Here is a 16,960-nt window from a genome sequence, read left to right as displayed (position 1 = left end):
CAATTGGAACGGGACTGTTCGTAGGATGGTAATTTTTTTTCTAAAATACGAAGTTTTATGGAGAGGATTGAATGATCTTGTTGATTAAAGTGTTGATAAACTGTCGGGAATTTGGAGGTGTTAATTCCCGAACGATGACCGCACATTCTTTTATTTAATCATTCTTGCGTTTCTCCGACATATATCAAACCACACAAGTTGCATTCTAATCCATATATTAAGTTTGTTGATTTAGTGCGGTACAAAAAAGTAGTGTAGTTACAGCAAGCTCTGGGATAACATGAGTTGTGATATGAAATCTTAATATGGAGGTGCTGAAGGGGCGTTGTCACACATGAAAGGAAAATTGACAGTACAGAATGAAAAGTCGTATTGTTGGTCAGTAGTTGTCCCTTACCATTGAACTCTAAGTGTAGGTCAAGATATGAGGCTGACTTCACATGTAGTGTCCTTTATCTCAAGTTCTTTGATAAAATATCCCTAGCCGTTGAGAGTCAGTTCCTGAGCATTCTACCATAACAGCTATATAAACTGTTGAGTCCGACGTAAGTTCTTTGCTCAGTAATTTAGTTGTGAACCTTATTTATTTCTGAACATCTGCGTGCTTGAAGATCTTGGAGGTGTCGGCGAGATGACGCTTTGTATGTGTTTTGGTTCTCCTATATAGAATCCGAAATGCTAATTCAAAATCTGTTCCAGCTATCTTCTATAATTATATATAAAATATTTTGAAATGTTAAAGCAAGCCATTTTTATACCCCTGCTTAAAAAGCTGGAGATGTATAGTGATCATGGTGTCTGTCCGTCCGTTCGTTAATCCCCCGTTCAAATCCACAACTCTTCTGAAACCACTGAATGGAATTGGATGAAACTTTCTTATATCATTTATTACAGGATGTTATTGTGCACCTCCTATTTTGTCTTTCCGTCTGAATAACTTTTGGGGTCTCCTGACGAAAAATGTGAACACTGTCATTTGTTTTTCAATCTGAATGCTTAAATCACTTTTGGGGTATCCTATATTGTTCCAGGGAGGGAAGTGAGGGGTTTCACCAAGTGATCTTTGCTCACAGTTTTTCCAATAAATATGAATTTCTATATTTGAAGATGTTAATGAAAAAAAATAAGGCTTTTTCAGCATATGGTTTTGTTAATAGTAATTTTTAACTTTCGGATATTTTTCCATGCAGATTAGAGATACAACCTCCAAAGAATCGTTCCCCAATCGGATTTGTGTCCTTTCGCTCAAAGCTTACCTTTTTTGTATTCCGAAATAGTGTTAACAAGAGTGATGATATCCTCAGTTTTGCGAACTATTATTATGTTAAGTAAATATCTGAATATTGTAATGTAACACAAGGCAAACATCTTGGGGACACTATGTATGATTTACAGAGTTCAACTATTCATCCAAAGATAAAGCATCCAGAACAGCTGGACTTTTACTATGGATCAAACTACCCCAGTATATCCGTACCAAACCGTATTAGAACGTACTGATTCGTTTTAGTATGTGGCAAAACGGTGTGAACTTGTGCCAATGCGTATATTCTGGCTTGTCCGTACTGCTCTGTAGCGATTTCGTACTTTTCCCGATCAGACCGTACTTACCTGTACTAGACCCTAATTAAACCCTACTACACCACTGTGTATCCGCAGTACATAATTGTGATACACATCTTTCCGTATTAAACAGAGTTATATCCGTATCAGACCAATTCAAACCTGTACTAAACCATGTCGTACCGCAACAATCTGTATCAATTAAGTTGCAATTTAGACAATTTCTTAAACAATCCATGCGTGATACACTCCTTGAAACGATCACGTTTCCGATTTTAGTGTTCGTGCATCGTTTATCGTGCGCTTATGCATTGTTTTGCGTTCATTTAAGCGCACGATAGAAGCGTTCGTTTAAACGCACGGTGTGAGCTTTCCTTTAAACACTCGATAGAAGCGTTCATTTAAACGCACGATGGGAGCGTTTGTTTAAACGCACCATGGCAGTGTTCGTTTAAATGCATGATACAAGATTTCGTTTATTTTTGTACTTGGATTATTTCCATGAATCAACTGTCATTTTTATATTTTTTTGCTTTTATTAATTCATATAATTTTGATGATTTTATTTTCTATTTTTTCTTCCTTCATTATTTCTTAATATTATTTTTTTCACCGTTCGACTATCGTGGGTTTAAACGCACGATACGAGCGTTCGTTTATCGTACATTTAAACGCATGCTGGGAGCGTTCGTTTGTCGTGCATTTAAACGATAGGAGCGTTCATTTATCGTTCGTTTTGTCAGAGTTTAGTGTGCGTTTGGGTATCGTGCATGCAGGAAACCTAAACATCTCAAAGAGTTTACATGAAAATCCGTTGATAAACTGTTGTGCATCCATAATGGATCCGTATCATATTATGGAAAGTGACTTTTCCAGGACCATTCTGTGAATTTTATTCATAGTGGAACAAGCTGTGATCCGTGAATATGTGATTTAGGCATTGGCTTTGTTGTCCATAGTCGTTGTTAACAATTTTTCAAAACTCTTCTTCTCTGACACTATTGAACCAATTAGAACTTAACTTGGTATGAATGTTCCTTAGCGTATTTTCCCTAAACCTGATGTAGAGATTTTTTATATGACGAAAACATATCCACCATTACTAAAAATAGATCATAGTGGTCAGCAGCAATTTTTGCAGAAATCTTTTTCTTTGAAACCGATTAATGGATTAATATTACCACACTTGGTCATCAAATTTCTTAAGGTATATACTTTCAAAATGTTTCAGTTATGTAGATCAAGCCTAAAACATTGCTGTCGTTGTTATTTTTACACCACAATGGTCGTCACCAACTTTTACGTATATCTCAAAAAACTAGAAGAAATATTTGAAAATGAATGCGACCTTCCTTCTTAAAAGAGTTATTGCCTTTGAAAGACGAAAAATGACAGCCAATATCTTGAAAACTATAATAAATATATAAATAGAAACAAAGCTTATATGAAATAATAGTCGTTATGATAAGTCGTACAGAAGTCTAAAAGGGGTCAAAATTGTCAGACGCGTCTTTGTTAGAGTTATTTCCCTCGAAATGCAAAACTAACAATTTTTGCAGTGTTCGGCCATTATCTTTAAAAGTATAATATATATATAAAAAAAACTTTCAATTGATCAAATACTTTTTATGACAAGTTGTAATAAATTATTTCAAGTGTATAACAATGTAAGCAAATTAAAATTGTAAATCTACCCTACAAAATTTCACACTAAATTCAGTAATAACCACCTTTCGTATATCTTCCTGGATATTCAGTACCCAAAAATACCTTTTCAGTTGGTATCAGTTGGTAAATGTTTTATTTATAAACATAGATGTCACAGCGGTACGAGTTCGAGTCCCGCGGAGGGAACGACCAAAAATTTGCATCGCAAATTTGACAGTTCTAACATTGTTGGGAATTTTTCAGACCTTTATATATAAATATGCCCAGCCGAACTGGATGTTACAACTTAATGAAGTCAACTTGGAAAAGGAGGCATATAGAAAACGCAAACAAATATGGAAATCTTGGAAAAATTGCTAAACATAAGAAAGCAATACTTCTGGAATGCCATGAAATGCCAACGATATGTTGAAACTTATAATAATTGGATCGGTTTAGAATCGCCGATTCTACCACAAAAAATATTTGATTAAAGAAATTAAAGGCGAACCATCAGAAGAAACTAAACTCCGATGGAATCTCGTTTTTTACAAAATTCCGAACCGATATCCCAATCATCCAAAATAAACATACTCGCTATAAAACAAAATACGAGGAAACGGATTGTGAAATGATGAATGGAATATCTAAAGTTTCTACTGGCGCTATCGCCGATAAAATGAAAAAAATATGGACAAAGGATATTTCTGGAGAAGAGGAAAAGTCCGAGAAATTATGGAAAGATAAAGCCTTATTTCTTGAAAACTATGTGAAATCATATGGTCAAGAATCTCCGAATGACAAACAAAAAATGAAACGAAAGGTTAAAAAAAAGGTACCAATACTAATAGGCAAAACCGAGGATCCAGGAACACCTCTAGACAAAATAATAGAGGAAACAGAAACGGTCGCCGCGCAGGACGATTCCCAAACTATAATCAGAGAAATGAACAACAAACATTGAGATCATCACGATCAACTCCACAAGGAAGACGACGAGTAAATACTAACTATAGACAAGGTTCTCGTTCTAGATCTCAAAATCGTCAAAAGGACAAACCACTGTTTTCCGAAATTTTAAGAAGCGGTAAGCAAACAAAACAAGTAAGTCCCAGATTTAACCAGAATAAGAACCTAAGAAATAACAAAACACAACAAACTCGATCTCAATACCAAAACTCTACACCAAGAAACCAGGGAAGAATTCATTTTTTAGTGTCGGGACAGGGAGAAATACACACAAGAAACAAAACCGAAAGAGATTCCCGAATAGATCCTAAAACTATTAATTTGTCAAAAAGGCACCTCGACTATGATGAAATTAAATAACTTTTTAGAGGTCTAAAATTTACACCCACCCCGTCGACAAATACCGAGGAATTGAAAAACTATATTTGTAAATTTTGTCGAAAATTGAGATTAACTGAATACTTTGCGGATAGAGATACAGAAGATGATGATTCGCTGATTCGAAACAAGTCTAATTTTACTCCAAAGAAAAACCGCAACACTCACCTGGAGCAACATATCAATACATTATCTCGATTCCCGTTGCAAGACAATGAAGGTATAAAACAAAATTTATCTCGATTAGAATTAGCTGCTTTGAAGGACTACAAGCAGATGAATCTATAAGTATTAAAGAAGCCGATAAAGGGGGTGCAGTAATAATTATAGATATTGAATATTACAGAAATCTTGCATATAAACTTTTAAATGACATGTCCTTCTACTCGGAAATTCCTAGGAATATAGATAAACGAATAATGGGTCATATTAACAATTTAGTGGGTACCCATAACGAATGCCTAACTAACAAGGAAATAGACTGCCTAACAAACTTCGAGTACAGCACAAGTAATTTTTATGGTTTACCGAAAGTTCATAAATCGAAAGGCCGTTAAGGAACAGAATAATCAATATGTCAAGGTAAGATCGCCGTCCGACTTAAATCTACGACCGATAATAGCTGAACCCATGGGTCCTACGCATCGTCTCAGTAAAATTATCGATATAATCCTTAACCAACTTTGTCATTTTGTTCCTAGCTATATCCCAGACGATATCGATTTTCTAAATCATCTACCAAGTAATATTGATCCAAAGTCAATACGTGTTAGTTTTGATGTGACCAGCTTATACACAAACATTCCACACGATCTCGGAATTACAGCCGTCCAATACTGGGTTCAAAAACATAGAAATGTTATCCCAGATCGTTTTTCTGTTGATTTTATATTGGATGCAGGAAAATTAATATTAGAAAAACTATTCATTTTTTCTTTGATGTACAAAATTATAAACAAATTCGTGGAAATGCTATGGGAACCACGTTTGCACCCACGTATGCAACACTTGTGATGGGATACCTTGAGCAAAAACTATATCAGAAAGTTGAAAACGAATTCAGTCAAAGGTTCGCAAATTATATTGAAAATTCATGGAAACGCTTTCTTGATGATTGTTTTATTATTTGGAACTATTCAGAAGACATGTTGAATAAATTCACGGATATTCTGAAAGAGTAATCAAGGGAACCAAGGTTATAGCGGTACTCAAAAGAATATAATTCAGGGACAAAGACCAGACATGGAAAACAGACATACACAACAAAGAACATAAAGTAACTAAAATCATACATAGAAATGTTCCACGATATTTGTTTATAATTTTTTTTATCAAAGCAAAATGAATTGCTTTCTAATATCACCTCCATAGTTCGATTAAATTTACCAGTGAAATCAGCCGTACAAATTTGTCGTTTTTGGATATTTTAGTGATCAACAATAATGGAACAATTACTACTGACATTTTCTATAAAAGTACGGACATCCACCAATACCTTGATGTTAGATCCTGTCATCCAACACATACCAAAAGAAATATCCCGTATTGTTTAGCACGCAAGATCTGTGTAGTAGTTACAGATTCCGAAACATGGATCAGCGGTTAGAAGAGTTAACAATATTTTTAAGAAATCAGAAATATCCCGAATCATTAGTAACTCACGGTATTCAACAAGCGAAAGAAATACCAGTACAAATTCTTCGTACAACTAATAGCCGGGAAGAATCTGATCATTCTGTAATTCCATTGGTCATAAATCACAACCCGTGCAATACAAATATTTTCCATATAGCTACATCGAATCTGCCGATAATAGCGAGAAGTGCCTCATTGAAAAGACATATCAATGAAAATTCTTTAATTCAATGTAAAAGACAGCCGAAAAAATTAAGAAGACTATTAACAAAAGCTAGATTCGATCCTGATGGTGACAAAGAACAATTTGCAGTGTCAAAATGTAATGATAAACGTTGGAAGACATGTGAATACATCCAACTAGGTCATTCAATTTCAACTCCGAATGGAAATACAATTTTCACCAAGGCTAACATGACTTGCAAAACAGAAAACCTGATCTACTGCATACAATGTGGAAATTACAGCAAAATATACATTGGCCAAACAGGTGAGCATCTATTTGACAGGATGCGTGTGCATAGACAACAAATTAGATAACCCGCCTACCAATATATACCTCTTAGTGCGCACATAGACACTTGCGCGGCGTTTTTTTTTTTGTTTTAATATTTCCCTTTTATAAAATGAAATCCTCCGATGAGGGTCTACGAAAATTAAAAGAAAAACGTTTTATCGAAAAGTTTAAACCATCGTTGAATGGACAGTAATTCATTCCCTTTTATATAACTATTGTAACGTCACATAAACGTTACCGTTAACAATATAGTCATATTGTTCACTTGCTACAAGGCATGAAGGTACTAGTGACTAAAATATTGTGATTACTTAGAACTGTCAAATTTGCGAGATATATATATATATATATATGCTCATTTAAATTTGAATCATTTTTGCGTGTTGTCATTTGTTTAATAATACTCCCTTTTGTTTATAGTTTGCTCTTGTGATTAAGTTTAATAGACCAAGATAGAGAAAACTTGATGACTCAAAACAAAATAAAGAACAAATGGAAAGGAATCCTGTTTGTATTATTCATTTTTGTCAGTTCTATATCGTTTCTTGTTCATATTAGGCTTTTATGAAATTAAATGATGGAGAGAATGAACGTCTTGTCGACCCAGCTGACTCTGGCCATAGATTTTATGCTGCTTGCTAGTGCTTTCCTGAATCATATTCTAGTGACTGTGATTACCTCTGATTTCGTAACAAAAACTGATGGACTGGGGGCTTAGAAAATAGACGCCTTATCATCTTTGAGTGGCTCCGTGAACAAGCGAAGGAAGCGTTTCAAGGAGCAAGATTGTGTATCGTTTTCCCCGGAGTGTATTTTCTGTGAAACAAAAGCAGAAGTCTGTCAGATGAAATGGTTCTTAGTTCAAGGATAGGCTATACAGGTTCGATTCTAGTGGTGAAACTAATGTTTTCATGGCAGCTGAACAGTAGTTGGACGAAACTTTGTTGACGCAAATAACGGGCTTAGACATGTTTGACTGTGAAGCACCGTACCATAATATATTTCGAAGTAAAAACATTAGCAATCCTGAACGATGGAGGAGTCCATATGAGGAGAGAAGACGACAGCATCAAATTGAATTATGGGCCGTTGAATAAACTTCTTTTTTTAATCTTGAGGAAATAATTGAAAATGAAATTTTATTCAAGAAAGAAATCGTAAAGTTCGGCTACCTTCATGATACATATATTTCAGAGCTAAGCAAGACGAAGTTTAGTAACCAAAATTAAAGAGCTGAAAACTTGCAATTGACACTACTGGAGAAGTGCGGTACCAAATTTTCAGGAATATCTTATTTTTTCTTAGATATTTTATGACCTATTTTCAGTGATACTTTTGTTTGAGTTAACTAGGTGTTCTTATCAGTTGCTTTTTGATTTAGAACTAGCTTACATGAACATCGAGTACTCCGTTGAGGTATTTACATCTGGTTGTCATTGTCTGATTTTTAAGGTGTTTATATTCTGGGACTTTTGGCTGCATTTTAATGCCTTTATTGATTATAGAGTTTTCAAGAATGTATGTTTGAAGAATAAAAAAAAAATGAAAAAAAAAAAAAATGAATTCTGCCTCACCGAGGTATAACTAGATACAAAAATGCTGAATTGTTCTTTACGACAAAGAAGAATTTTAAATGGGAGGTATGAGGGTACTTCAAATTCATATTTTTGTTGATGAGTTGGGCATTCTCAGGTTTATCTCAGTCTACGTTATCCGTTTTCAGTGTGTCCCTAACAGTTTTTTTTTATCACAGCAGCTTGAAATTTTAATACATTCTTTCTCTAGAAATGCAATAACTTTTCTCCTCTGACACTAATAGAACCAAACTTGGTATGAAAGTTCCTGCATATACTGTATAGAAATTATTCTGGGATTTTTTATCCGTCAAAAAACGTAGCCGACATAATGGTAAGACTTTTTCGCATATTATCCAAAACTGTTTAGTACAGCAAAACTGCCAAATGCCAATGCCTTTTTAACTCACCTGGCCGAATGCTTTGTGAGCTATTGCCATCACTTGGCGTCCGTCGTCGTCAACAATTTTTCAAAACTCTTCTCACTTGACATCATTTGACCAATTGAAAATAAACTTGGTATGAATGTTTCTTGGGGTATCCCACATAGAACTGATATGAGGATTTTTGATCCGTCAAAAACATGGCCACTTTTACTAATAATAGAACATATGGGTCAGACAGTAGTTTTTCACATATACCTCCAAAACTGTTTGGGCTAGCCAAATTCTGACATAATAGTAAACATGTTCAACATGTTGAGATCTACCTGTTGTCAAATTTTCATTTTAATCTGTTAAGCCATGTTTTGAGTTATTACCTTTTTTGACGTTTTTTGGTATTTTAATGTTATTTCTTTCCAAAACCTTCCCCTCTGACACAACTTGACCAATTGGAACCAAACTGACTGATGTGGAGATTTTTGATCCGTCGAAAAACATGGTCGCTGTTACCAAAAAATAGCCCATCGGGGTCAGACTTTAGTTTTTACTTTGCATGTATCTCCAAATCTGATATATTTAGTCGAAGTCTTTCAATTGCTGAAATGATCCTTATTATAAGACCTTCAAAAGTCTTCAGAGATCAAAGCTATTAGGCGTTTCCTTGGAAGAGTAATGCCCTTGAAAGATGAAAAATGGCTTTTTTACAGTTTTCAGCCAATGTTTTGGAAACAATAATAGATAGAAAGAAACTTTCAATTGCTGAAATGATCCTCATGATAAGTCCTACCAAAGTTTTCTTGAGTCAAACTTGTTGGAGAACTCCTTGTTGAATTTATTGCCCTTGAAAGACAAAATCTGTACCAGCATAATGGATATTTTCAACCTGTTCAATGACGATATTTTCTACGCACTTTTCTCAGCATCTTTGTGGTTATTTACTACAAGTTTTATTAAAGTATATCTCTTTTCAGACCATTATTTAGATAAAAATATACCTTTTTGTATATGCATTATAAGTGTTTGTTTCAGCGTATGTCATTTACCCTATTTTGCATACCCTAGATCACACCTCTAGACCTACATTGCATACCCTATATCATACCCCTAGACATATCCTAGACATATGTCACCTGTGGCCTAGGGTTGATACCGCATGTAATACTGATTTTGACATGTAATATTCTGTATATATCATAGATGAAACATATTGCTATGCCATATATTTAAAAGCAGGTCTTAGTAGTTCCATTTGCATCGGGATGTCGTACAATTTGAGGAGGTTGTATGGTTGCTGTCTGATATCAACTTGCTGTTTTATGGGCCACTGATTTTCTTTTGTAGAGTGATAAAGGAAAATTCATCAAGAAAGTGTTAGCTGCTTTTGGACTGACTCATTTCAAACGTAGAATGTCGCTTTATTGGTTGCTGTTTCCGTTACTTGTTGGGCTATATCTTACAACTTATATATACATGTTTTGTTTTGTTTTAGCTGTGAACAACAACTCTGCAGATGTGTATGCCAATCAATTAGAATATGCAAAAACTGAATCCCCTGGTGGATATGTAAGTAATAACAAATCATTTTAATCTTTGTCAAGAATAACTTTGTTTTGGACTACAATATATAGATGAAAACTTTATAGATCGCCTATTTAGAAACCTGGCAGGTCCTTTAATATAGAATATACGAAGTAAATCCCTCCATTTTTGTACCAATGTAATCTTCAAATCATAATACTTCCTACTTCTTACTCTTATAACTTCCCTTGGTATAATAGAGTTATTATTTTTACATAGTAATAATTATGAAATAATAATAATCTCCTTTATTTAAACAAAATAGCTTTTATTTAGTCCTTGGACTAGGTTACAGTATGGTCCTGTATATACATCTATGTACATAGTATACAACATATAGAATAAAAAAACAAATTAAAACTTAAATTAAAAATTTAACAAAATTAAATGTAACACAGTAAATGACATAAAAAAAAACAATTACTACACATAATAATGTATTACATATTAGCAGTAACATTTGAAGAATAATTTTCTAGATATTCTTTTTTGAAACTCTCGATTGATGTACAATTTCTAATATTTGTTTGCATATTGTTCCATAATAAACTACTTGATACAATGAGTGATCGTTTAAAATATTCTGTTTGGGCTCTTGGCACAAGTAATATATCAAGTTCACTCTCTCTTCACAGCCAAATGTGCCACATATGATATTCATATGGTGCTCGATTCATATGATAATCATATGGTAATCATATGACAATCATGATATTGAACATATGATAGTCATATGATTATCATATGATAGTCATATGATTATAATGTGATTCTCATATGGTAATTTTGGCTTAAAAACATATGACAATCATATGTTTGTAAAAAACATATGATTATCATATGATATTCATGCGATTATGATATGTTAACCGAAACATATGATTATCATATGGTGCTCGATTTATATGATAATCATATGATGTAAACCTTATGATTGTCATGTGTGGCACATTTGCCTGTGTAGTATTTCAAGATCTTATTTGATGAACAATTTAAAAGCATATAAGTACTAAGGTGTTAATTGATTCAAAGACTTAACACTAGTATTGATTTTCTATGTATAAAATAATCAGGCATTGGTATTCATTTCAATTTGTCAAATAATATATGTGATGGTTTCGTAACATTATGCACATATAAAATGATATGTTTGGCCCTTTTTGTAATTCAAATAATTTATTTACATTGCTTACACGTTTTGAATTGGACAATACAGTACAACAATAATTAAAATGTGGGACAATCATAGAGTTGTATACCTTAAGTATAGCTTCAGTAGACAAAAAACTTCAAAGACACTTTTTCTTTGAAATTGTATCAGTTAAAATATCAGTATGGTAAGACCAAGATAAATTACAATCAATATTAACAGAATTTTCAACAGTTTCTATTACAATATCATCTATGTTAATACGTATCCTTCTACATTTAGATAGTTTCTGCTTTGTGCCAAAAAAGCATGCACCGAGTCCTCTTAAGGTTCATTTTAAGTTTGTTAGACTTTATCCATTGAAAAGAGTTACAATATTTTCTTTTTATTTTCTCTCAATTACATTTGCACATTCACTAGCAACATCTTGTGATGTATCATCAGCATAAATAGTTGCATGTGAATTAACTAAACAATCATGCGTAGTCATTGACAAATATTATAAAAAAAAACAAGAAACAAAGGATAGATTCTTGAGGAACACCTAAAGTAATACCTCTTGGCTCTGATGAAACACCCTTCACCCAACACATTGCTCATATTTCGAATAACAAATGAGTTTGGGTCCATAAGTTGCTTTACATCAGGCGGGGAATTATCAAAGTTTTTCCTAAGATTATGACCAATGATACAAAACAACTCATTAAAACATTTGCAATTTCATCACTTTGTGAAACTATTTTACCATTCACTTCCACAAATGTCCTTTTTGTTTCCCTCACTTTGGATACAATAATGTTACATACTCTCTTATACAATGCCTAATCAATATCTGAGTACAATTTTAATTCTATAGCATGTAAGAAGTCCCGTTGATGCATAGCTGATAGGATGTCATCATTTACTCAGTTCTCAACCGTAATCAAAGTCTAACTTAATCTGTAACCTCTCAAAGTTAGACTACATACAAAATATAAAATCAGTTGGTAAAAGCATTACAAAAAGCGGTCTTACTATGAAAAGTTACAGATTAGGCTCAAATTTTGTCCCGGTTGAATGATTTTTACGGAAGGTTACGGCCCTTGGACTTAGAAAATTTAATTGAATTTACAGTTTTCCGCATTTTTTTGTAATGCTTTACCGATTGACTTTATTTTTTGTATGTAGTTTTACTACGAGAAGTTGCAGGTTAAGTTCGACTTTACGGTTGATGGATTTTTCTTTTTGGAGGTTATGGCTTTGGACTTAGAAAATTTCAGTGAAATTTAAGTTTTCGCGGGATACATTGGAACGTTGTTCTTTTGTTGCTTGCAGTTATATGGGTTCATTATGCTTTTCATTTTACTGTCTTTCAATTGATCATTGTTGAAGTCCCCCATTATGATAGTATTTTTCTATTTTGGCTACAAGTTCTTCGGCAAAACTTTCAAATTTATCATACCATCGAATAGTTGAGTCAGGTTGTCTGTAGACAACTACAAGCGGAATAGTTGGTGAATTAAGTTGGTTGATATCAAGCGATTATACCTCCAAATTATTGTGTTATGTTACATTTGACACAGTCCACTTTTCTTTTATATAGAGAAAAAACACCCCCACCAGGCCTATTTTTATCTCATCGGTAAATATTTACATTGCTGAATATTGTTCCATGCAGATATTATATTGCCCAAGCTTGCAAGTGCAACACTATACCCTACAAGGGATGATATTCACATTTATATAATACAGTATTTTTCTTATAAAGTAATGAATATTTCAGACGTTCTTATTTGTTAATATAGAAACAATACATTCGTTTTACGACTTTGTTAGCTCACCTGGCGTTAGGCCATGTGAAAAATTGCCATCACTTGACGTCCGTTGTCGTCTGCCTTCGTTAGTTAACTTTCATGTAAAAAATTTCTGAAACCTTAAAATTATAACACTAGGTCACTAGCATCCTTAGGGTATTTCTTATGGGACCAATTTCTACATATATCTCAATAATATGAGAGATGTTGGAAAATAAATGTCACTTTCCTTCTTAAGCTTTTAGAGCTCTTCATAAATATCTATTGGGTCGATGTTTTAAAGCGAGGACTTCTTAAAGTAATTGCCCTTGAAAGGCGAACATTGTCGTTTTTGCTATTTTAAGCCAATATAATTAAAACTCCTTTAGATAAGGAAAAAATCATTTGATGTTGGGCAACTTTCCTTGAAAGGTGAAATATTAAGTTTTTTGTTATGTTCAGCCAATATCTGACAATAACTACATGTATTATAGGAAAAAACCTATCAATTGATGAAATAATCACTATGATAATAGGAAAGGGAACAGATGGGTTGAAAAGCCACAAATACACCCATCATATAACATTTATGAAAATAGAAAATACAGAGATCACCAAAAAATCTTTAATAAGTGTAAACACACCTTTAAGTAAGCTCTTGAAGGCCCCGACAACAAAAGTAACTAGAAATCATTTCTTTGGACCCTGCCATGGCAGTAAACCCATATATATATGAAAAAAGATACAGCCCGAACACGAGTTTTTGACCACAAGAAAAACCTGGAATTTGACCTTGAGTATACAGATAAATCATCTTTTGTTTGATCTTACCTAAATGTAAAATATCAAAAGACAAAAAAAGTTACCGCACGGAGACAAGTTTGTAACAGACGAACAGACAGAGTGATCACTATAGGATGACCACCTCTTTCCATGCTGAATATATGTATTTCTCAAAACGAGATTAAAAAAGGAATAATGCTTTTGAAATCGTGTCCTTTATGAATAAATCTATTACGGGCAGTTGATAAATCTATAGGATTTTGTTTAAAAGAATGTTCTTTATAGACTATATTTCCATACAAATTGGATGAAAAATAGAAGTTTGTGAAATTGATCCCCCTGATGCAAAAGTTTTCCCGTTTAGGATGTATTGCCTTCATTAAAATCTGACACTTTATTACAAACACGAGCAAATTGGGCCAGTTGTGAAATGTAATTACCGTAGGAAGAGGGTGCTTCGGAAGTATCACCATCTAGGAATAGAAAATTAACAAAAGGAAAATCAGTATCGTCTCTATTGTCAGAATTTTTTGTAAGAAGGCTGCCATTTTCTTGTGTTCTAAATCAAGAAAAAGTGTACGAGTACTGTTTATACTAGACTTGGTTTCCTTAAATTCTTTTTGGGTAGACATCTTAAACGAAGTTGTCGAATTAAGGATTATTTAAGTCCAAAAATATCATCAAGATATCTAAAAGCATTATTAAATTCACGCAACATATCCTGTTTTGAAGGATCTTTTAAGAGCTTAGTAATGAACTGTGATTCGTAACAATAGAGGAACAAATGAGCGATGAGAGGAGCACAACTTTTTATTTAAAAAAGGCAATGAGTGGGACCTCTGAAGCCTAAAACAAATTAGATGATGTATGTAATCATCAGACAAACTTTTTATACGACCACCAAAATATATAATGATATATGTAATTGTCTTCTGTTCCGTTCATTTACGATAACTTGAATAAAAATTATCTAATGATTTTTGAAATTTTAACAAATTATTCCTGGTGAAATTGGGAAAGGCTGTTAATATTTGGAGGTTTGCCTCCTTTGAAAATAAAGTGTCAAAAGGGGGAAATAGAATGGATATGGTAATTCGTCAGTCTGATTTTTATAGTTTTTTATGACAGTATATTGCTTTTAAAATTGTGTTATTTTAAGGATTTACCTATCTTCATTCGTTTTAGTTTTAGTAAAATTGTAACAACATGTTTTCAAATCCCCCCAAAAAATAAATATCTATATACATGTATATCAATTTTTTGAGGTCTAATTATGTGAATAGATTAAGCAAACAAAGTTTGAGGGGTAAATTTGAATCACCGTCGTTACTAAAAATAGATTTTTGCATATAAATCCTCCTACCACCACCTGACGGGTTTTGAGAGGTGACATATCACATACACTTATAATATAAGACTACTCAATACATTATGTATTAGAGTTAAATTAATGATATAATGCAAATAATAATAAAATAATAATACTAATGATCGAAGAGAAAAGAGAAGAAAATAACACGCACACACACACACGCGCGCACACACACTGTCATGCCCTTTTGATGCATGTACTTCCAAAAAATGTACTTGACATATATTTATTGAATTTATGAATAAATAGAAATGAAAACAAAAAGAATACAACAAAATTCAGAACCCAAATTCAGGGCCCAAAACTTATCATAAGTTCTGGTAGTATTCTGTTTACTTTCAATAAATAGTTCATATGATCGTTACTGTTTAATCCTTGATTTCAATCTGATCAATGTTGGAAAAGTGCCTTTTAATTTTCATTGATGTAAACAAATTTTGGCTATTATAAAAATGAGATTAATAAACATATTTTTCTCAGTAAATCCTAATAGAATCTGTTTTTTGCTGAAGGTAAAATCAGCATAATAATTTCTTATTTTTTTTTATTGAAAGACAGCCAAATGTTATACGTGATGTGGCAATCATAAAAAAGATGTTCTCTAGTCTTTCTTCCATGCCACAGAAAGAACATAAATGTGTGGCTTTAAGTTTGATCTTGTATCGAAAAGAATTTGTTAGCAATATCCGAAGAAATAACTTATACTGAAAGTTTTTTTTTTTTTAGATAAGTATCTTTACAACATTGTTTTCATAATTACAAAATATATTGACAAATCATTGAGTTCAGTTTTAAAAATATTTTCCCTTTTCAACAATTTCTCTAGAGGTTTGACAAATACCTGATTCACAAGATCCTTATATATAAATTTCAGCTTTACATTTACTGACATCTTTTCAATGAGTGGATCAAATGGTACAAAAACATTTAAATTTATCTCTTGACAATGTTCCTTAACATAGTCGTTGATAAATTAAGGAATATCTGATAAAAGTTAATAGTACAATAAGAAGTTATTTGTATTTGTTTTCCGTTTAATTTGCCGAAATATGAGAAATGTCTTATTATGACAGTCTACAATATCTTCCAAAAACTGTTTGCCATAGTTTTTTCCAATTAACGTAATTTAAAAAGTCATTCACTGGTACAAAGTTTAAGATGTCTAATGACATAATTCTTTTATGTAAGATTGCCAAAGACAAACTGTACAGTATGTCTTTCCAAAAAGGATTTTTAACACGATTTGACACTTCAATAAGATTACCTTTCTGAAAATTAAAGACTCTGTCACTACCAATTTTTTTCAGCTCTAATAGTAATAAAGATTGCCAATTTCCTTCAGGGTTTGACAAATGACGCTTAACTCAAGATAACATAAGATAATAATTATAAGAAGGTAAATGAACCATTTTAGCCCTCCCTGTGAGATATCTCCAAGAAGGGTGTTTCTTTTTTATTCTGTCTGTCTTCCCATACCATATAAAATTATGCAACAAGACATTTAGTCCATTTAACTGCGACAGAGCTAAGTTTGATAGTGCATTTAACAGATGAATAAGTTTTGGTAGTGCCAGAGTCTTTATAACAGTAATCTTGCCAAGCAACGTTTACTTTCTGTGTTGCCAGCTTTTAAGTATTG

General features: G+C 32.9%; 1 protein-coding gene across 2 annotated transcripts in view; it reads left to right on the top strand.

Annotated features, from left to right (window-relative positions):
* LOC148616443 (cell adhesion molecule Dscam1-like) overlaps positions 1-16,960 on the top strand; it is an 82,588-nt gene that overhangs the window by 51,198 nt on the left and 14,430 nt on the right. Inside the window, exon 12 of one of the 2 annotated variants that reach the window (XM_088583461.1) lies at positions 10,156-10,229. In XM_088583461.1, coding sequence (XP_088439587.1) covers positions 10,156-10,229 — 74 coding nt within the window. Of the gene's footprint in view, positions 1-7,267; positions 7,340-10,155; positions 10,230-16,960 lie in introns of those variants that run through there. The other variant, XM_088583463.1, reaches the window with a different exon arrangement.

Source organism: Perna viridis, chromosome 5 (genome assembly GCF_037379345.1).
Source record: "Perna viridis isolate PV_CMFRI_1.1 ecotype Kerala chromosome 5, ASM3737934v1, whole genome shotgun sequence".
Lineage (NCBI taxonomy): Eukaryota > Metazoa > Mollusca > Bivalvia > Mytilida > Mytilidae > Perna > Perna viridis.
Note: the sequence above shows the minus strand (reverse complement) of the source record. Positions and strands in the feature narration are given on the sequence as shown.